The 24,175-nt window shown below is 35.3% G+C and overlaps 1 protein-coding gene across 1 annotated transcript in view; it reads right to left on the reverse strand.

The window, feature by feature from the left end:
- Positions 1-24,175, reverse strand: part of PRDM5 (PR/SET domain 5) — an 89,411-nt gene that overhangs the window by 16,292 nt on the left and 48,944 nt on the right. Inside the window, exons 12-14 of the mRNA XM_074823581.1 lie at positions 21,365-21,525; positions 17,981-18,074; positions 3,886-3,971 (exon numbers count right to left, since the gene is read on the reverse strand). Coding sequence (XP_074679682.1) covers positions 3,886-3,971; positions 17,981-18,074; positions 21,365-21,525 — 341 coding nt within the window. The remainder of the gene's footprint in view (positions 1-3,885; positions 3,972-17,980; positions 18,075-21,364; positions 21,526-24,175) is intronic.

Raw genomic sequence — 24,175 nt, forward strand, 5'->3', positions numbered from 1 at the left:
TCACTTCAAAAAAAAGACACTCATGAATTTTCAGTTCAGCTTATATTGTTCTTGGTTAAAGATCTGAAATGCTCAAAGCTGGAAATCCAACTATCAGTACTACATACAAATATGTTAGGCTATCAACCTCGTAAAGTAAACAATATCCATAACACTTAATCACCTCTACAAAACAGAGTAAAGAGAGAATCTGACTAAATGAGCAAGGCTACTGAAGAATTCCCACCATTTTCTCCAGCAAGTAGCATGTACCTGCTTGAGAATGAAATGGTAGGAAAGAGGAAAAGGAAGAACACCTCAGGCAGTAACCACAGACCTGCCTGTTCATAAATTACATGGCAATAATTCTGCATCTCAGTGCGCCAATTTCAGCTTTGCTAGCATCCCTGTGTTCAGAGAAACCTCAAGGCAGGTGATCTTGATATTACAAAACTATTATATAACCTACATACTCAACAGCTGTTTTCTCTCCTAAAAGGAGATTTTTGTTTGTTTCCTGGATAATAATTTTCTAGATAATTTTTTTCCCTCTCAACACACTACTAAGTTAAAAATCATGCATAAACAATGCCAAGCACACAAGGATCAATTATTTACATTTTTCAACGTCTCTTAATGAGATCCTGAATGTCAACCACTACATTCCTGACAAGCATCAACCTACTACAAACATCGAATAAATCTTCGTGTTCTCACTAAGCACACAAGTGCTCTTGTAAATAATAGCCTCTCCAATTTACCCTTCAGTATTTTCTCTCTCCCTCTTCCTTCTTATTCTTTCCAGATACCCAAACTCCTTTCATCACTCTGTTCTCTTTCACTTAGGTCTGAATCACACCACCTAAAATACATATTTATTCCCCTATACTTGTACTAATATTTACTCACCTGAACAATTAAACAACATTATCCTACAGAAGTGCATGGATAATGTTCAGCAGAACAGACTCAGCATAACCACTTCTGACTTTAAAATCTGTGAAAGTTCATAATAAGCTTCGATTTCTATTCTATTGGTTTTAGTAATACTTCTGGTCAACTTTTTTTTCCTCCTAAGACATTGAAATATTTAGCTATTCAGTTCTATTTAGATATCAAATAAGGTGTTGAAGTATGAGGAAGAGGGAAAGTTGAGAGAAGCAAGGATATAGTAACAGAATTCAGTTTTCAAAATGAGCCAGTAATGTTGATGTTTTCAATATTGATTCTTATTATCTCAAAGTAAAAGATATTTATTTGGGGATAAATGAATACAGAATGTCATCCATATAAGAATGAACTTCATGGTGAAGCTTCAGAATAGAGTAGCATATAAACAGCATGACAGCAAAAAGAATCAAAACCCCAAACCAAGGTCTAAAAAAAAAAAAAAAATCCTGTTGTGCCTGCGTATTTTAATCCTCTAGTATGACTATAAAGATTTCCAGTAGTCTGTTTAGCACACTCACACAAAAAAATGAAATATGACCTATTAAGATCTAGATGATCATGACATCTCAAGTATATAAAAATACTTGTATCACATTTGGTGTGAACTGAGTTCTTTCTCTCTGTAAGGATGATTGTTTGACTACATGATACAGCAGAACATTTTCTGAGACGTTTTCAATCAAATTTTATTATATTCTTAGTGCAATTATGTTCCTAGTGCAATACAAAGTCTGTTTAATTATGTGTACCTATATTAAAAAAAAATCTTCGCTCCATAAAATCTATTTTCCTAACTCTTCCCTTTCCTAAGTAACAAACATTGGTTGAATTGTTCTTCTGTCATTCATAAGCAGTGTTTAAATTATTTTCTTTTTCACCCTGCTTCAACATTAATGTAAAGTCCTCAGTTTGTATTTCAGTCCAATCTTACAGAAGCATTTTGGAGCCAGCCTGCAAATTTCAAAGATTTTTTTTTTTTTTGCTTGTATATAAGAGAGGCAAAATATGATGAAGGATGGGAATATATGTAAGCAACAAGTTACATAGAAGAGGTAGTAGCAAGCAGCCAAACAACAATAAAATAGCAAATTTTCTACTAAGGTGCATAATTATGTTTCAGAGCCTAGCTAAGAGCAAGAAATATCCCAAGAAAGCACTCAGCTAAAGAGCAATTTTAAGTTTTCCATTCAGTGCAATTACAAATCTCTACTTCAAAACTACTTTTTTTTCTTTTAAATTGTTAACATAATATATCTGAGTGCTTTAATACCTACACTGTGTGGGTAATAAGGACTGATGTATACAACTATCAGAAAAATATACAATTATCAAGAAAAAATGCACAGCTTGCCTCTACTGAAGTACTACATTTTCTAAGACTGTAGGATATGCAACCCTACTGTAAATACTTCTATCAGTTAATTTACAGCTTTTAAGCAATGAAGATAACGTTTGTAAAGTTCTCTAACCTTGCTTATGAGCATGCATTTTGGAAGAAATTATCACTTGGTGTAAATCACTATAGTCAACAGAGGTAAATCATTACAGGCTCTAAAGGCCTATTCTTAGTCTTTTTTTCCCTCTATTTTTTTTCTACAGAGGCTGGGGGGTTTGTTGTTTTTCTTCAAACTGTATGACAAACCAGGAAAAAATTAAAATTGGCACTATTTCAGAGCTGGTCTTGTTTACCGCTCCTCCCACTCACAGCCACGTAGAACATATATGGTAAAGAAATTTCTCCTGGTGCAAAACCAATAATATGGGACAGTATCAACAGAAAAGATTTTATAGCACTTCTTAAAGTGATTTAACAGCTGGAAAGAAGGAGAAACAACTCATAACATGGGACTAACCTGCTCCCAGTGAACCACCAGGAAGTATTGCACAAACTAGTGATAACTTCTAAAAGAAAGTTTGGGGTACACAAGCTAAAACTTTATCTAGGAGCTCCTAGGTAGAATGGTATGAAACAGTTTTGATCTTACCTTTACTTATTTAGAAAGCTATTCCGTGCACAGATTTGCATATGGGGGACTACTAACTTAACCATCACCCTCCCTATTTCCTAATAGATAAAGAACTTTCTCAGTTTGGCCTCAAGGCTGCCTTGACTTCTGTAAGCAGTAACAGTTCCCATGGGATTACTAGTAAAAGCTACAGTTTACTTCTCAATTTTTGTTTGTTTTCTTATGGTGTATGGAGAGGCTAGAGGCAGGTAGTATGTGGAATGCCAGACCAGCTTAACTTCACCTAGACATCTCCCGTTACTAAGGTAATCCACATCTGGCTGTTTGAAGACAGCTCTCCATCTCTTTGCTGCCTGAGTGGGGCCAAGAACTAACCTCTGTCCTCTAGTAAATATACATACATGACAAGACTTTTCCATAAAATAGGGAACCTTTGTGCTAACTGAGACTCAAGGTTCAAAAATAATCTTGGAGACATCTGCAATTTGCCTTTTATTTTGTCTTCAGTTAAACTAAATAAAGTTATTTTACAGCTTAATATTTGTCATCAGTTAGTAAAGTACAATCTCTACAAAAGCTCACAGTGACCGGATTTTAAGGAGACAGTAAGAATCAAAGCAATGGATATTGAAGCTTCAAGAACAGTGATGCCTTTACAGAACTGTTTACTCAGTAAACAATCACAAACTTTAATTTATAACTACAAATAACCACAGGTTAAAGGAAGAAGTTAGCATTGCTATTATTTCAACATATAAGAAATCAAACACAGAAAAAAATAGAAGGTCAATAAGGGAGTCATACTTAGAATTTAACAGTTAATGACTTAAATCTTTGCCTCTTGTTTTGATAAGTATAAAATATCTTGGTTGGTACAGCCTAACCTAAACAAACAGTAATTATTTACTTTTCGCCACACACAATTCATAGACAATCCCTCAAGAAACCATAAAAACTAAGCTACACTTACCCTTGGTGGGGGACTTACCCTTGTGTGTGTGCGAATATGCATCTTCAATCCATCATTCTTGCTGAAAGCTTTGTCACAGTAAGGACACTGGTAAGGACGCTCACCTGAAAACAAGAAAAGCATTAGAATTCATAAATATGGCCTCAATACATGAAGGCATTGCAGCAGAATTATCTGTCAAACAGAAGTAATTTCTTTTCCTGGCCTTCTCTTCATACTCAATTAAGACAGAAATAGATCTAAGCATTACGAAAATTACAAACAAAGGTCCACCAGAGCAGGACACAGGGCTAGATTGAAATATTACTCTTTGCTGCTTGGTTTTGTTCTAGCAATATATCACACAGAGAGCCTTGGGGGGAAAAAAAAAAAAAAAAAGAGAAAAGAAAACACCTACTGCCCCTGCCCAAACCACATTCTACAGTGACTTACACATGGCTGCTTTTATGGTAAAGCATTAACTGCTCTCAAGTATTTCTACTTCACATCTGGTCGTTTTTAGAATCCTCTGGGTGTCAGAATCCCAATGAAATATATAATCTACTCTTTTTTTAATGCTGTATGTGACCTAACTCTTAGAAGCTAGTTAATCAAGTTTCTGCAATTTTTGTATTGCCATTTATGATTGAAATGGAAGCAGAAGGATCTTAGCATCTCCCTTGCAGCATTCCATATCTTGAAGGTATTTAGTTTAATGCTCCATTAAACTGGTGTCATTTAGCATCAATTTTCCCAAACTCACATTAGTGTAACATGGATACTGAGCTATTCAGATTTAAAGAGTGAAGACTTTCTAAACTAGCTCCATAATTCGGAAGAAGTGATAAAGCTTTATAATTCCCCAAGGGCATTTTAATTTTTAACTCTTCAGGCAATGCACTTGGAATCTGACTGGATTGTCTCCTCTTTCTGTACATAACACTTTAAGAGCAAATATCAGGTTGTTTCTAGTGCAAAAACATAGTTCAACAAATTAAGATACAATAACTATTTTTCTATTAACAAAATAGAATTGTTTCTACACAATCATAAAGCTGAAGATGTAACAAACTTTTATTTGAAAATACAAGTTAGGCAAAGCCTATTCTACGTCAATGCACAGCTTTCTGCTCATGAAAGAATCTTTGAATGTATAGAGAGATTTAACATAGTTCAAGTGTCAAACACTTATTAGCACTCATACTCAATCCTGGAAAATAGGTAAGTAAAAATAACTACATATTACAGTTTAAAAAAAAAAAAAATCAGACATATTTCACTGATATGCCAAAGATCAGAGTATAAGAGAGTGGCAGTAACAGAGGTAAGTATTTAAAGCTCCGCGGTCCCCAATAACAGTGATATTACTCTTGACGTGGAGAAAGGAAGCCTCATCCCTCTTCTCATCTTTTCTTCACATGAGGTGTTCCTCCATGATTGTTCAGAGGGAAGATACTGGATGTTTTCCTTCTTGGGAACAAGATGCCAAAAGATCACAAAAAGTATGTGATGGAGACAGGTTAGGGAAACAGCTCTTCAGAAGGACCAGTTGTGAATACAGTACAGCTGATCAACTGATAGACACTGCTGTACACATGAAATCTCCATACAGTCACAGGTTATGTAGAGATTTGAGGGCAGCTGAGATTAGATGATTTATAAAAAGGGATCAAAAAACCCCCTATTGAGTAGATATTCTGTTCTTTTCTGTCTTTTATTACTGTTTAGATAACTCTGTTAATGACAGCAGCAAAAAAAATGTGTAGCAAAATACCTGTGAAATACAAATTTTTTTCTCTCTTGTATTCTTCCATCTCTCAGAAAGTACAATTGTGTGAATTTGGCTTTTTGTTTTTAGGATGATGACAATTACTATGTTATAGCTGTGTTTTCATTGAGCAGTTTGAAATATGATACTCTCTCTTAACCCTTGATGTCTTTAATCCATGCCTCCAAAATTCAAACACACCAACAGTTGTCAGTACTCAAATATTTAATTAATTTAGCAGACATTTTTATGTTTTAGGGCTTTTGAATGTAGAAGTTAAAGCTTTCAGCAGTTTGTAAGCAGATGAGCGTTGACAGGTAGGAGTTGTACCCCTCCTCCCTCTCTCCCCCATCCCTGAGTCTCTTTGAAGAGAAGGACTTTTGCTTTCAAAGGATGGTTTTGAATTTGTCTGAAATGCATTAACAGTGTCCTTCAGAAATTAACCATGGAAACCACGGTACTCGATGAGTAAGGCCTTAAGAGCTTTCAGCTGATGCCAGTAGAGGGCAACAGTATGACTTCATATCAACATGTTACACCTGAAAAAGTCTGGCTTCGAGCAGCTGTTACGTACAGTGGAGTTTTTTCAAAATTTACGGTTCCAAAAATCAAGTTTACTATGTAACACAGACTGCGAGTTCTGACTTGACATTGTTTGATTACATCCTATTTTTCTAATTTATATAAACAACTTCTCATGCACTTACGTCATTAATAATAGTCAGTAAAACAACTTAAAAGATGACTCCAAGTAATTTTACTGTTGTTCTTTTTTATTTGCTTGCACCTAAACTTTGTAGCCTGGATGCCCAAAATATATACAAGCACTCTTGCATTTACACAAGCAACTGCTTCCCCTGTGCATACACATCTTTTAAATGTGTAACCTGTCTTCTACCTCAAAAAGTTTTAGGATTTTACAAAATTAACAGTGGGCCACTTAAAACAAATCTGTGCTTGCAACAGCCAAGTTGCTTAGAATAAATTTCTTACTCTCACTGTAACCAGTCCAAAGATGAGTTTGTGCCACTGTGTAAGAAATATATGGATATTTATAATTGGTTTTAATAAAAAAATAACTTGTATTTTAAAATTATTTGGTCTGTGAGCAGGAGTAAGATTCCCCTTATTTGACATCAGCCATGTGAAAATATAGTGTCTATTTTTAACTAGATGTTTTGAATCCCAGTGAAATTAAGAATAAAAGAAAGTTAGGATGAATTGCTCTCTGGAAAGGGACTAACTTTGTTGCCTGTCTGAGAATTGAATGAACTGCCCTCGGTCAATGCATCTTCTTCTCTTTTTACTGTATCAGGAGGCTAGGCAACTAATTCAGATTAGATGTTTGAATTTATGGACAGCAGATTTTGGCAAGATTATTACAATCCTATTTATTAACTTCTCTATCTCTGGTTAACTTCTCTCCTTGCTTCGGAACTAAACTAGGCAAACATTATTCATGCTACCAGTCAGTTGCTCGTAAGGATGATCCCAGTAACAGATTTGTCAATGAGACTACTGGGGAAGGAGGTGTTCCTCAAGAGAAGTCTTACACAGTCTATCCCACTTTATGTCCTGTAAAATAAACAGGAGCAGTGGATCCTTTCTCTAATACTGTGAGATGCAAATGGCATAAGATGACAACAGAGAAAAAACAGATTTGAAATAATGAATGCTAAATATATTCCTCCTACACATGAAGGTTTGCTGAAGTGCAATTGTCCACAAATTTTGTGCTTCAACAAAGTTTAGAATTGCCACTAAGAAAAACTGGAGAGCAAGTGTGATGTGATAAAAAGTCCTGGGAGGGTGACATTATCCATCAGTGTTTTCACGCTCATCTGCAATCATGCAAAGACCACCAAAAATCAATTATAAGCATTGGAGTGTTTAACTTCAGATCAACTCACACACAATAAATACTTGGAGATTTCCAGATGTAAAACTTCTCTGATCAGGAAAGGAAAGGATCCGTTATGAGGAGATTAAAAGTAAGAATGATTGAGACAAGCAAATGAAATGGTGTTGCAAGTCATGCATCCCTATTTCTCTTCTCCTCACAAGAAGGAGTTACTAAGCATCAAAAAGAAAGCAAGCTATTTCCCCTATGACAAACTACATTTTCTTCTTGGAGTTGCTACTAGAAGCATGCATATGAGATATGGTGTCAAGGTGTGATAACATCATACTAACGAGCAGGAAGTCACCTTAGGTAAAGTTGTTGATGTCAATTAACAATTACGCCATGTGCACTCTGCATTTTTATATAAATATTTTTAAATATAAATATGTATTAAATATAGAAATATCTTTATGTTTGGAGGCAATGATCAATCCTTACCAGGGGCATCATACTAAAGTAAATCATTGCACTGGTTTTTTATTATAAAGCCTTTTCATTGCAGTCAATCGTAGAATAAGTTTTCAAAGGTATTATTTCACAAAGTGAAGGTGGTTGGTTGGTACTTTTAAATTTAATTTGTGTAAAAAAATATGTATAATGTGGGGGGAAAACCTTTTAGATTCCAAATACACTACCAAGCCTTAATCCTAACACTTCACATTTGAAAAATATCCGAAGAAACGTGTGGCCTTCTATGTTATTGTTTGCAGCTCTGCCATTAAACCACAACTTAGACTATGATCTGCACTTTTCACTAAAACATTTCACCAGGCTTTCTACTTTAGCACAGTATCAAAATTCAGTAGGCATATTTAATATATCTTAATTTGACAGCTTGTCCAGTCAACATGCCCAGAAGTGATGGTGTGAATGCAATAATAACTAAGAACAATTGCTATCATTAAAATAGCAAAACATTCAAGCAAGACAGACTTAACAAATGCTGTGTTTACCCTCAAGTTACAGCTGACTGTCATGTCCCTGCTGTCCAAGAACAAACTGCTCAACACATTAATGGCAAATAACCCCAAATAAATAATCCTTGGATAAATTACAGTGGATTTAATATAATTCAAAGTCTAGACATTCTACTTCCAGATTTTGTATGAACAAAACCAAAGCTTTTAACATAATAAAAATAAATTTAACCCTAATACAAGGATTACAAAAAACAATTCCATGATTGAAAACCATATGGGATTTCGATCTGCAAACATGTCATGATAGAACTGATTTTTTTTTTTTCTTCCTCAAGTGTGTACATTCTAGCTTGAGATCACAATACCTACTGGACCTTAATGTAGCATAAAAAGTTAAACACTGGATTCTTCCATTCCAGTTCAACTCAGGATGGACAGTTTCCTATGAGACATCTGCAATCAAAGGTGCTGTAAGGCAGTATTTAGAGTGAGTTTAGCACCCAAGATTTCCCAAACTCACATACCTCTGGGAGCAAAAGAATTAAGAAACAAAACCAAATACACATTAGTTCTTCAAGATTTCAGCAGCTACAGCTAGACATATAATAAGGACTTTGAGACACAATAATTAAAATTAGTCATATGCGTTGCTATTTTCACACTGTATTTTGCATTCGCTGTAGTCAGTTTAGACACAAAAAAAGCTAATTACAAAATCAGGCAGAAACCTGATATAAACACCAATGTTAGTGATTACTTTGAAACAACGATCTCAAGTAAGATTGATCAAGTATGTACTTTACAGGTGACAAATATATTCTCATCAAATGAGGCAACTGAAACACAGAACAGAGAAATAGTCCTACTCTGAAGCGACTGTAACAAAAGTGTCTGAAGAGATCAGCAAACCAAAAAAGAAACAGAGGTACAGAGAAGATGCTCAACAGCATGCTGAAGTATGCATTTGATGAACTACTTTCAGTCTTGGAAGCAGTCTCACAGAGCTCTTTCAAACCGTATACAGGCATTACTTCTATTTCATTCTGTTAAATTTGGAGTCATATTTACTGTCCCCATTCTCATGCATCTTGCTTGGTCACTTGTACACAATTCTCAGGTATGTACGTTAGCCTTCATGTACGAATTCCCTGGCTTTTTGTCTTTATTGGAACTAAACTGCTGTATTTAAAAATTAAGAATTTGAATTACGCAGTGAAGTTATCAAGGGGCTTTTCATACTTTTTAGTATGTCTGTGCTTGGTCAGGGGGTATTCAGCACCACTGGCCTAGGTCAACATTGACAAACATCAGAAAAAGACTTATGACAGACTGCACTGAACACCAGATCACGTGCAGTGTCTGTAACTTAAAAGGAATTGTTTTGTTCAGTTTTCTTTAAAAAATTAACAAATAATTATGGCTATGTGGTCCCTTAGAATTTTCCAGAGACCATTTACCGTATTCTAAACACAGCTCTGTTTCAGGTATTAAACTACTTAATATACGGATTAGAAGATTATTTATTTTTAAAAAATATATATATGAGTTTATTATTTCAAAATGTCGATTTTCAGAACAGTTATAATAAAGTATGATCCTTTTTAAAGGCCTAATTTAAGACTGGGGTAGGGGAGAGGGGAAGAAGGGAGACTCCATCATCGCCCAACTGTGGTGGAAAGAAGGCAGTTCACCTGGGGAAGAATTTGGAGGCAAGGGGGCCATCTGGATCACACATGCAACACTCCATACCAGATGATCAACAGGGCAGCCCAGAATGGGAATTGCAAGAAGGCTTTTTTAGACAGAGATAATCTGGGGTGATGACAGCATTCAACAGCAAGTAAGGATGGGCAAAAGGTTAACGGATATAACAAAATTATAATCTGTGACATATGCTTTAGAACATTATCTGCTCATACAGAGCACTTGACAGCTTTACACATTTATCCTCAGCTGCTGTTGCTCTGTATATGGTGTTCCCATCAAATTAAAAAAGAAGTTTGTGTCCCTAACTGTACAGAATTCAGTCAATACACTATACAAATATGTATACACACAGATACAAAGAAACCTATGATACACAGAACTGAATTTCTCCCACATGGAAAGAACTTCATTCAGAATTAAAATTAAGTTAAATAGGAACTCATGGAACCAAGTGATTTCAACAGAATTTAAATTAGAAAATGCCACAAAACCAAAGATTAAATATTCATACTTTAAGAAAATACTCAGTAAATTTCACCACCTTGGTGTTGTACAGCATTCTCACTCCTTGAGAAGACAAAAATTTCTTCAAAATAATAAATTTTCTCTTGTATACAGGTGGCAGTTTTCTAGATACCAAGTAGCATTTTCAAAAGCATTTAATACCCTAGGTCTCTTGAGTATTTTTTCTAATTTTGATCAGGGATTCTAGGAAGGGAAAATAACAGGAGAGTGATCAAGAAGCTTGGCCAACTGCAGCAGCTAGCTGCTCTCTTTACAACACCTGGACTAGTCTTAATCTGGACTAGACAATAAAAACAGTATTGTGGCCTGCAAAAAATTCTGGCCTGCCTGATTTTCAACCATTAAACGCTCAAAATTTAGCACTTTAGAAGATACAGAAGTACCCACACAAGAGTAGCTTTCTCGTGCCAAGAACCAAACAACTTCATGATTTGAAAGATAAAATACTTGTGGACGTCAGCTGAGACAAGACCCAGAAACACCAAATATACATGTAATTCTACATTCACAGTCAGCCAGATAAAGAAAAGGATAGCTCTTTGACTGCTCTGAGAACAGCCCTGCTGTTTGAGAGAAATGGAAAAACAGTACTCAGGTATGGGTCAATTAGAGACATTTCTTATGCATTCTTCATTTTAACCAACATTCAAACTTGGCAGACTCTGAAGACAAGAGATTAAATATTTCTGCTTTTTTTTTTCCTTCATGATGATTAACAACACCAAGCCTGTGTATCTGTGAATGCTCCGATACTTGTGTATTTTCCAGGCACAAGGGAGAACTAGAATTGCTTTTATATAAGTCAACCAACTGCATTTTCCATTCACTAAAAATGGCCACATATTTAATAATAAAAAAACTCCAATGCTGTTCTTTTCAAAATAAGAGAAAACCAGATTGTTTTAACCATGTTTTTGCTACTAATACTCTTTCTTGTAAGTACTTAGCCATGTCTTATTCTCTGAGGCACGGAAGCAGTATTTTCCCAGCTGAGGTTTGTTTTCTGTAAAGTTTTTGGTTTATTCAGAGATTTCAGATTACCTCTAGCTAAGACCAATAGTCAAAATATTTGTCCTATCTGGTCCATAAAAATTACCATGATATATTTGACATTTTAGCTGTTTGTAACTAAATGAATTATAAAGACTAGTAAAGGACCCTAGCAAGTAAGACGGCTATCTGAATCTGTACAGTAAAGCATGAACTAACTACCACTATTACTTACTTACAGAGACTCTCATCAGTTCTACAGTGGTATTAAGACTTCAGTCACAACAAACCCCCCTGACAGACTTACTTTAAAGAATAAAACAGTTTCATTCTTTGCATCTATCAGTGGAATTAAGCAATTTGGTTTCCCTATGAATGGAGCATTAACATCTATGACTTCAGTGAACCCAATGGTCAACCAAATCTTTTAAAGTATATGCATTAATCAATCAGTAATTCATTTGATCTAAAGATGTCACTAGCATTCTCATAATCTATCCCTTATAAGAACATTTCTTCATTCACGGAAGCAGACAACAAGAAGCTGACAGCTCCATGAAACTTTACAGGTACTTTTAAAGATTTAACTGTTGTCTGGAGATAAATAGGACAATGATGTATAAACTGAAAGGTTTAGAAATGCAGAATCCTTACCTTTGAGGCCTTCTGCAAGCTCCTTTTTAAACTCAGTAGATAAAAGAGAGATCATTTATAAGTTATTGAATAGAAACAACCTAACTGTAGACATTTGCAAGCTGTTCACTGACTAGATACAGATACATTTTTTCACATACTTCATTGTGATACGAGAGGAAGTTCCTTCAAGATTTCCATTAAACTTTTTTTTTTTAATGTAAAAAAATATAAAATACTTGTAAGGTAATTTGCCAGAAGATTTGCTAGAACGAGGATCCTGGCTGTACATTATTTCTTATGTACATAAACAAACAGTTGCCTGTTTAGCTATTAAGACTTTGGAGACATATTTTACACAGTAAAAAACAAGAGTTATACTGTACTTCAACTCATTACTTCAACTACTTTGAAGTCTTTTATGTTCATAGATGATTAAACTACTGTTAAGATTTTCATTATAACTCCACAACTAATTCTTTTTTTGTTTTTACATGAAAGTACAAAATCTGCACCTAGATTTTTATACAGTTGGACCTTAAATATGATTTTAAATATGCTCAAATGCCTAGTTAATCAAATTGTAGAAATGTGACTACAATGGCAAAGTTAGGACCATAACATCAGGCTCTCAAAGAGGATGAGAGACATCTCAAGAAGGCAACCAGCACCTAGTTATATGGGACAAGTATGATGAAAAGTTTTCATGAGCTTATGAAACAGCCTTTAATTATGCAAATGGAAATTGAAAAGGTAAGCTTAATTGTGTTGACACAAAGGATATGGAAGTCCATGGTCTGAATGCTTTTTGCTGTTTTAATGTAATCTCTTGGTATTATCTTTGATTCATGTGTATGGAAGCAAATTTACAAAGAACCTTCTCAACTCATGCTTACAAAATAGAGCTGCTTTTACCACATACCAGAGAATATAACATGTAAGAATGCCATATCAGGCTTTTAAATGGTATGGAATAGAAACAATAATCTTTTCAGAAAACATTTAAGACAGATGTAAAGTCATAGATATCTTACTGGCTTTTTATCAGGACTTTGACTAAATGTGATGTAAAGAGCAAAATAAGGTTACGTTTTAACCTATATTTGCATATGTAAGCATTTTCTGGAAACCATGTATGTCATCAGTTGTCCCTCACCAGTTCCTACATAACAAAGCAGGTAAAAGACAGCACAGAAGGGACAGAATTACAGTTAAAACACTCAATTCTCTTAACTCAGAAATAAATTACCCTGCAAATATAAACTACCTCACAACAACTTTCATTATTCCACAATTTGATGCGCTACATCCCCAAAATGGAAGGGATTACAATACAAGCAATTAGGAAAGCAACAGTATAAATATCAGCCAGATAAAATGAATGTGTGTGTTTATATATATATATATAAAAAACATAGGCACACACAAATACATACACACACAAACGAGACAGCAATTAACATATTTAAATACCTATGTATAAGGCAACTGCAAAGCTGCACAAACTGCAGCCAGTAACTGTTAACACTAAAAGCTGCTTGAAACTTTAGGGAAGTAATTAACCTCCTGGCCCGCAGTTTTCAAGCCCAAGGAGCAGACCATAGAATTACTTTTACAATTTATGAACAAGCCAAGGAATTTATATCACAGTCAGAGGATTCTTTTGCTGAATTAACCCCAGCTCCCTCTGACCCTAAGAAGTCATAAACCAACAGGATAGAGCAGAGGGAGAATGCACTATAGTGTTTCAGCTGACCTACAGAGCGCTGTCTCTGTCATGCCAAGGCTGGAAGCCCAGATGATAAATTACAGAGCAATATGCTAGGTTCAGATGCAAACATCAACCCCGTCCCTCTACACATGCACATGCAGACATGTTCACTCACCCCAAACCAGCTCAGTTTCTGCAAAAGGCCAAGTACTGTTAGGGCTCATTTACAGAGTCTTACTCTAAGATAAAAGAAGGAAGAAAATTGCTTATCGAGGAAGCATGCATACATCTGTGAGTAACAATATTTAAGAACACATGCTGCGTATTAAATAAAAGCTGAAAACCCATTGAGCTTCTCTTTTTGTATATGAATTATTAAACATATCAAAATTGCAATTCTAAAGCAAACCAGGAGGGTACACAAGAACCTCAACATTTATAACAAAGAGCTTTATAAATAAAAAAGGATAAAAATTGATACACAACTCTCTTTGAAAGAACTCTGCCTGGCTTTATTCTGTAAATACAGAACAAAGCCTCTTATACAAAGTAGCTAATAAAACAAAGTCTAGCTGACCACATGCACAGAGAATGGGATTACACAAACGTCTGCACCAGGACCTAATCACTAAGACATGAAGGTCTTCGCAATATTTACACTTATGATGTACTGCTTAGTTGCACCAAAAGCTTAGTCGCAGCTGAAGACTTATTCACAAAGATGAATCATCTCTTGAAAACGGACAGTGGCTGGTTGTTTCACTTCTAGCTCAGAATGAAGAGCCATACTTTGAAGTCTGACCACAAAAAAAAAAAAAGGAGGGCACAGTTTTGAATTAATTCAAAACCACAGAATTTTATAGATATCAGGAGCATGAAGGATATAACACTGAAAAATTTAGAAACCAAACATCCATCACTGAATAAATTAAGTTTGTGGCTCCACTGTTTGATGAACTGAAAATTTCTTACTGCTCAGAAAATCCCTTAAAAGTTGTCATGGATTTTCACAATGCAGTGAACTTTACTACTAAAAGCCATTAAATGAGTACTCAACTTTTTTTGTACTGTTTGCAGATAACACTGACTCCCTTCACCAACTACCCTTACTTTCTTTGGAAATGATGCAAGCTATTCCTCAGAAACCTATGTTTCCTCACACACACTGAACACTGGACAACAATTTCCTCTTGTGATTAGTCTGCATGCATTGTGATCATAAACAAGTTGACTGACATCTTCATGTACAGCACAAGTCAAAACCACCTCTCCAGAAGTACAACATGAATCTAACTGGCATTTTCTCACTAAACTCACAATAAGGCATCTTGCCATACTACTTACAGATTATTTTTTTTAAACTACAAGTCACAACTCAGTGGCAACTCCCCCCTATCTTCACCCCCTTTCTTTTTCCCCACATTTCATCAGGATAATCAAGAAATAATCAGGAATCGTAATAGAATGACATCAAAAACAACCATGAGAACATATTTCAGTTCATTCCCAGTAAAGGATGTGAATCACAAAATTCTCCACCAAAAATGTGACTGACATCACAGTAGCAGACTGGAAAAGGAAAAGGACCACGGTTTATTTATCACAGGCCATTACAAATTAATTCAGCAAGGCATTTTTCCTGAATTAGTAACTCTCTTTAAAATGAGTGCTTCTAGCTTTTTAGGTAAAGAAAGAGGCCTTGAAAATATCCTTCCTTCTGCAGTGTTCTTTTTTCATAAGTTGTTTTCACACTGCATATTCCTGTAACTCCAACCTGTGTCATCTCCTGGCAAGGTAGTTTCTCCCGTATTTAATTTACAAATATACTGGAAATCTTCAGTGCCTTTCTATCTTAAGTAACTTCAAAATGTCATCGTTTACTGTTTCTCGTATAATAGTGGCTACAAAATTTGCAAGGCTCTATAGTCAAGGTTAAAGGTCTCTGGTGTGTGGTTTCATGAAACTCACCTTAGCCTAACTCCTAAATTTAGAAAAGCCTGCTTGAGAGAGCCTGAAACATTAAATGTAACTGGTAGCAGCACATGTGTGAAAAGCATTTTCACTCAGACAGCTATAAAGCATTTCCCAGAAGCTATCTGCACTACCAACCTGAAAAACTAGGGCCTTTCTATTCGTGCAATCTGATGTATAACATCGACAGTACACAGAAAACATACCTAAGGTTTAAGGAAGAAGACTGTGAAGTAAGAAAAAAACAAAAGCACCACACTAGTAAAGGCAATAAATCAGACTTGCCTGCAAAAAACATTGGAATGTGAATCCAGAGATTTTAATGAAGAATTAGAGTAACATTTTGATATTCCTTTAAGTGGGGGGAGAGGAATCTGTAAAAGTCCTAATTTTCATGAAAGTTTAGTACGTCAAAATATCATTAAAGGGTAATGTAGTTCTTCATGGGATGGCAAGGTGAAGGTAAAGAAATATCCATGACTAAAACAGCAAGATAACTCAATTAAAAAAGTTAAGATAGATTAGAAACCGAGGCAGTCATATTCCTAGAAGCCTGGACTGATGTGCTGAGTGACTAACTAACAATACTACTGAATTGCTTCCTTTCGCTCCTGTCTACCTGATTAATTAAAGTACAGCCCAGGTGGGTAAGTGGATGGTCCTTCCAAAAGGCACAGTCCCCAAGGGTTTTCTAAATCCTCATACCACATGCTCTATGAGTGCCGGGTTTTTTTCTTCCTCTTCTCTGCATCTTCAGGAAGTCAAAAAAAGACAATCCCACAGCTTAAAGGACAGAAGACTGAAGAGAAAGACAGAGCAGGTGAGATTGCACAGGAAGGACTTTGAAAGGGGTTGATAAGGTGGAGTTGTTGAAGAAAGAACAAGAATAAAGAGGAGGACTGGACAGAACTGCTGCACTGCGATTCTGGGTCTTGCCAGCTTTGACCTTCAGTGTCTTTTGTGTCTCTGATTATACAGTATATGTGAACCACCCAAGCAGAATGTCTATACAGAGGCTTATATGTGTATGTTTTTATACAGCTGCTATGAGTGATAAAGATTTCAAACATGGAGTTTAGTAAAGAATAAAAGATAAAGATAAAAGTCAATTTTAGCCTTTTATCCTGACTGCAGGACCAGGATAAAAATTTCCTAGTGTGTATAGCAGTCAAATCCAAAAATATCAAAACCCAGTAAAACCCGTAGTCTTAAGAGGTGGTCTTGATGGACTGAAGCGATTAAGACTTTTCCAAACATAGTATAAAGCCAAATGATTAAAAACACCAACTCTGTCATCTCTCTGCAAACCAAATTTGCTTACGCAAAGTGAATGGAATGTCATAGGTAGGCTATTTGTTAACTGATGCTTTGACTGCCAAAGGCAAATCTATACCGTTTTATCTTGGAAACAAATTATCACACAGAAACCCCTTTCAGTAGCCTGCCACTTATTTGAATGAAGCTCACAAAATGAAACCTATCAACATGACAACGTGACTGATTTATTTTCAGCGTGTTTACAGAAGCACATACATAACAACATGACAGGGAAACAGTATTGCAATTTGGGTGGCAATATAGAATAAGTTGCATAACTCGGACCCAGGACTATCAGGAGACCAGCAGAATGAGTCAGATGTTGCAATGGAAAACAAATTTTGAGTTACAGCATACGCAAGGTAGAATATTCTAATTTGGGTAATATGCAGGTTGTGATAAGGTCAGAAGCTACAGTAACATAAAATCAGAGTTTCGAAACACCTTAGCAGCCACAGAGAGGAACTCGTATATATATATAAATATTCTTATATATAGACACATTCACACATAATTACAGTTGAGAATAGAATGTGGGTTTACACATTAAGCAGGTAAAATGGCTGAAAAAGATGCTGTGTTGGGCCTACCTGAAAATGTGCATTTCTGTTCGTAGATAGACATACTTCAGATACCTTGTTACATATTTAGAAAGTCTTCTCTGTTCATTACAATAAACAACGCTGTACCTGTATGGCTTCGAATATGAACTCTCAGTGTTCCATTGCTTGCAAACTTCTGTCCACAATATGGGCAAATCTTCTCTTTTTCTCCGGTGTGAGTCTACATGGGGTGGGGAAAGACAAGAATAAAAGCTTCAGCATAGCTTTAAAAGAAGTGAAATATGGAATATTTTAACTGTGTTGACATTGACCACTATTATCTCCCTTACATATTTTATACCATCACATCAGGCAGATTCTAAGGAACTAGCTATAAGTGTTCTTTCAATTTTCTTCTAGAATTTCTAAACAAATCTCATCATTAATGGCAAAATATACTGGCTGTTCAGTTCCTAAGTGTACTATTTCCTAAATAGTTACTATTAAAAATGCCCAATTCACCTTTGTGTATTTTCATGATTGCAAGAATAAGACACCTATTTTTCAGTTTGACATCTGTGATAGTGGTTTCTAAACCAGCAAACAATAATTTGGTTACCTAATAAAACTAGTGTTCATAAATGGATCTATTTTTAAAAGCTTGTAATTTTACAGAATTTTATTACATTATGAAATGTATTGAAAATAGTTTACCTAACCTAGTATAACTTTTCCTGTTGTAAACTTGAACTGGAGCTTTAAAAGGTCTCTATGGAGATTTGTGCGTATGATTTCTGACTGATGCTCTCATATGAATGAAATACAGCCATCAGTTCATCTGAAGTATGACAGACAAGAAACCCTCAAAGTGCAAGTTTTCAGTGATTTCAGTCAACACAAATCGCATACTGGATCCTATCTAGTTTCTAACATATACTAGAATCAGATTGCATTTAGAGAATTGATCACGAGAAGTACATTCCAATTGTCACTAACATTAAATCATACACTGAGCTTGTCTTCTGAAACCAAGGTTTTAAGGCTAGAGCACCTTGCTAATATAAGAGTTATTTCAAAATGGAAAAAAAAAATAATCACAAACTCTCCCATCCAAACTGTGTGGTCAACAGCAAGACCATCTGAACTACAGTAAGTTACATACACAAGTTCTCATCATTTTTCACACTGTACTTTCAACACCCAATTCTGAACTGAAGATTTATCAGCCTCTTGAATAATTTTTCCTTATAACTGTGACTGCTCTTTTAGTAAAGAATTGTGGATTACTTCATTTATAAGTGTTAATTTAAATGGGATAGGAAAGGTAACACATTAAATTATATGTACAGCTGACTACCTGGGTTTCAAGCTTTGCACATGACTCTGAAGATAGGGAAATTAATTCTTATGAAAGACATTGAAGTGACATAAAATTCTTCATTACATCATAAACACCTTACCCCACACAGTACATATTATGTTGCAGCTGAAGGAAGAGTAAATGAGATATCATTTCAATACTGGATGGTCTTGCATAGTTTTCATTCCCTGGCATTAGGGATATGAATGTTAAATCCCTCTTGATTAGGATATAGTTAGTCAGAAATCACTTATATCTCTAACAGCAACATTGGGGGATACCAGGCAGACAGCTATTAATTTGTTCCAAATGGGGGGGGGGGGGGGGGGGAAGGGGAAAAAAAAAATATTTCTGGGAGCAATACATTACAAGGCTCACAAACACACAGCTAGTCCTAGTCTGACAGCAGCACAAAGCAACAGCAATTACAATTAAGATGGAATGTCAAAGAAAGAAGAGGGATAAACAATAAACGCTAGCCACTTTCCATTAAAATACAAATACATATATGTATATGGCCATTTTTAAAGTGAAATAGTAAGTTATAATGAATTTTTTAGAAAGGAATCTAAGGAAAAGTTTAAAAATTTATGCATAGCTCTTCAGTGATTCCAGGTAATATTTTTGGATCTTATAATCCATTTTGGCAAGATCCTTCACAAAAAGTTAATCTTAAATCAGTGTATCAGTATTATAGGCTAGGTCTGTTACTCAAGTGATTAAAACAAGTAGATAAGGATGAAAAGGATTGTGCGTCTGAAAAGCAGTCTGCTTTTTTCAAACAAATCAGTTTGTCTAATGAAAGATACTATGCCTTCCTAAAGTCTTGCTCCCCGAGACATAATCAGAAACAAATTGCAAGCTTATTTTGTATACCCTTTATTTTTGAGTTCCTTAGACCAACATATTCAGGCTTGAAAAACAAATGTGCTTTAATACTCCTTATTCTAGAAGTAATACAAGAGAAAAGAGGAAGAATGTCCTATAATACAAAGGTCTCTCTCTATTACAGCAAAACTCAACGGATTTCACACACTGAACAACTGACGAACCAGATTGTTTGAATCTCAATCATCTTACAGTACAGGTACTGAAGTCTACAAACAAGGCAACCCCATGTCATTCTAGTTCTTCTAAAGTACAGGTGAAAATCTTCCACTAAGTGTATCTGTGAGAAATATGTCTTGGTTACACAGCTATGTCACTCAATCACAGGAAACTTTACTTTCCAGCAACTATAATTACTAAGTAACTTAATGCATATTAAATATCAGACAAGCAGCATTTGAAACAGACTGAAGGCAGACAGACAGAAAATGCATTAACATACATTTAATGGAAGATCAAGACCTTTAAAAGACCACAAAAGAAACCACAAAGACTTTGTTCCTAGTTGGTTCCATTACTTTTTGCAATCTGTAAACATGTTAAAAATCAAGCACACATTAAGGAGGCAGTGCTGTCCAGTACATTAGAGAATTCAAGAGTCTGCTATCTCCTAATAACTTGGTTTAGTCTCCAAAGACATGTACTAGTTTCCACATATGTTAGACATGGTAGGGTTGGCAAGACATTGAAAGACTCCCTTACATTTTTTCCTCAATTTTAAATAAAGACTTGTGTTGTAATGCACAGTATTCACCATAAACATGTGCTGAAAATATTGTACCAAGTAACCAATTTTGCTATTACAATTTTACATGCATATATAAAGTGCACACTATCTGGCAAACAATATACGCATGCTGTTTTTCAACAAACTCTCACAATCTGCATTTGGTGACAACACCTCAGCTGACCTTCCTCAGCTGATTTGTTCTTGATATAGTTATTTTCTTCACATTTCTTCCATGTAACATAAATCTTACCTCAGGCCAAACTAGTGGGCAAGCTTTCTTCTAAAGTTTACCCCAATTCCGTTGCAGAGATCAGTGGAATAGAGTATGGCAAGAACAATGCAGCAAGTCCCATCCTGCCTGATGCTGGATCTATATAAATGCACCTGCTGCAGATTCTGCACACCACTATTGCAATAAGCATTTTAGGATGTTAAGCACCATCACAGTTTTCTACTGAAAAGCCAGAAATACAGAAGCATCTGGGGATTTTATGTTTAGTCACAACCTTAAGGACACAGTAGGAATAAATACGATAGAACTGGTTCTACTCACTTTTTTATGACTTTTCAGGACTGAGGGTGTCACAAAAGCTTTGTCACAGAGATCACACTTGTATTTCTTATGTCCATCATGTACAACTTGAATATGAACATTTAATGTGTCCTTTCTTTTGAAAGTAGCATCACAGTGATCACACTTGAAGGTCCTCTCACCTTATAAAGAGAAAAACAAGGTTTAAAGATACCAGATTTTTGTGGAAATACACTAATGCTTACTGTTTCAGAAAAATTAATAAAAGCAGCAAAGACAAATGAAAAGCTGGGTCCTGAGAACAGGAAGAAAAAGAACATCACATCAGGTAAAAATGTCACTGGGAAATTAAGAAAGTAGTCATGACAACAACATAGCCAGAAATGTGAGATTAAACTCTATAGCCAAAGGTGAAACGGCAACCAGTGGAAATGACTTCCAGGGAAACGGAGCACAGGTTTTACCAGGACCTGCACTAACAGACTCTCTTTATGGTAACAAGCAAAAAAGATGTAATAGGCTTCATCTTTTGAAACTTAAATGGTAAGAGACGTTATCCTGAGTTTAAAAGAATTCTCAAAACAAGAAATACTTGCTTTGAGTAACCTATCTCATTCACCTCAATAGAGGCAAACTCATATGACAAGGATGAAATAACTTTTAAGTGTTATAACAGTATTACTATTCAAACTGTGGTGATGCCGTTGAAGGTTATGGCAGAAGCCAGGTTAATATTGCTAATAGTTTTAAAAATCAATGAATTACCTAAGAGAGGGGAAGAGACATTGTATTCTGAAAATCTGCATACATCTTTTGAGAGAAAAAAAAAAAAAAAAGACGTGATTCTTCAGAGAAATCATTACAATGAACCTTCTCTTTATCACTACTGTGAATGCAGAAGATAATATTTTCTTCTATTTTTTAACTTCTTCATTAAAAGGACAATAAACATCTGAAACATGGCATTCATTCAGAGATTCACAGTCTAAACTGGAAATCAGGTGTCCATATTCCAAAAAACTTTCTAAGCAGTTGCATCACAAAGATCACCATTATCTAAGGACTATCCTCTTATTTTTCAGATGGAGGTCTGATCTGCAGCCTCCTGTTTCACATGAGTAAGATACAGAGTTGTATGAGCACAAACTACTTCTACCAGCAGCAATGATCCATATGTACAGGTACACTTATTTCCTTGTTATAGCTCACTAAAGGATGAAATCATCCCAGCCTTCGTCCCAATGCAAAGGCCAATATGAATGGAAATCGATATCAGCGCGCTGCATATTAAAGCCCATACAATGCTACATGTTGAAGTGACAAAAAACTTTTTTTCTTTATTACGTATTATACATGTAATGCATGTAAGTGAAACTTATCAATACAGTGGTGCCTCAAGTACCCACAGACATTTCAAAGCCTAGATAGCCTGTTTCTGTCCCTCATAAATCACCCATAACCTTCACTCACATCCCTCCCCCCCACCCCCCAAATCCTCTCGTTTTCTGTTGGTTTGGATACAAAAGTGTTGTTGTCTTGGATGATACACAAAGAATATCCTAAAAGGTATTAGAATGTAAGTTGTATTATCCTAAAATACTTTCAGTGTAGCTATTCAGAAAATTTTTCAAGGTCAACAGGGGTGCAATTTAATGTGCTGTTATGTGGAGGTTTAACACTGATAATGCTTCTAACTGTTCAGTGAATTTCTTCAGCCCTCATCTTGGGAACATGAGACTACCCTGCTAACAAAGTGAAGTCATTACTATTTTTACTAAAGTAACGTGAAATTTTCTCCTGCTTCAACAAAGCAAAAAACATTCAAGTAATTTCTTTTTAAAATTACTTGTTATAAGAAGTTCTAGGCTTCATGGATTTTTTTTCTGTGGTCATTTGTTTCTTCCCATCTCTTAATAACTTAGCTTCGAGTCTAAAAATAAATTGAAAAAAAAAATGAAGCAAAGAACAAATTGCCATGTCTTCTGAAGAAAGAAATATTTGTATGATTTCCATAAATTTACATGATATCCTTATGGTTTAAGACATGATTCAACATTTGTTGAGTTTCAGGAGGATTTGTCCTTTTTATCTTAAAGTTTTGTTTGCAATCATCCCTATCATTTTCAGTACTGCACATCTATTTGGAGATAAATGGCTTTCAAACAACAACAAAAAATAATAAGGTAGTAAGAGATCAACCAGTTTTCAAATAAAAAAATTTCCAAAGTCAGGGAATTTCTGAACATATTGTTCAACCGTATCTCCTCTGTGTGTACACACTATAATATTCTTCCACTATATATACTTGCAATGCCAAGTATGTATTTAGTCAAGTTCTGGCTTCAGTTTAGCAAAACTTTTCAACATGCAAAGTAATGGGAAGCCTAGAATTGGGCATTTTTTCAAATGTTATCCTGGATGAAGGTAAATAATCAGTGTTTCTCCTCAGTTTCCTTATTTAGCAGAAACCCTCTATCTCGTTACAGAAAAGCCATCAGAACACTGTCTCTACTCACAGTTGGCTCACTGAACAGTCTTTATGTCTTGTCCTTTTTTTTTAAGCAATAGACAAAGACACACAAAAACTTAATGAAAAAAATACCATTAATACACAACTATAGAAGGCGTCTCAGAAGGTTCCTCAGCATAAGTAAAAGTCTAGATCACTTGCACCAAGATACGAGTACTAAAACTCCCTGAGCAGCTCTGGAAATAGTCTTGTAGAATATTGCAGGAAAAAACAGAGCTGTGCAACCTATTTCATGATACCTCATTGTTGTGATAAAGAACAAACAGATTTCATATGGTAAATGTAAAAACACATCTGTTGCT

This window comes from Strix aluco, chromosome 4, assembly GCF_031877795.1.
Source record: "Strix aluco isolate bStrAlu1 chromosome 4, bStrAlu1.hap1, whole genome shotgun sequence".
NCBI lineage: Eukaryota > Metazoa > Chordata > Aves > Strigiformes > Strigidae > Strix > Strix aluco.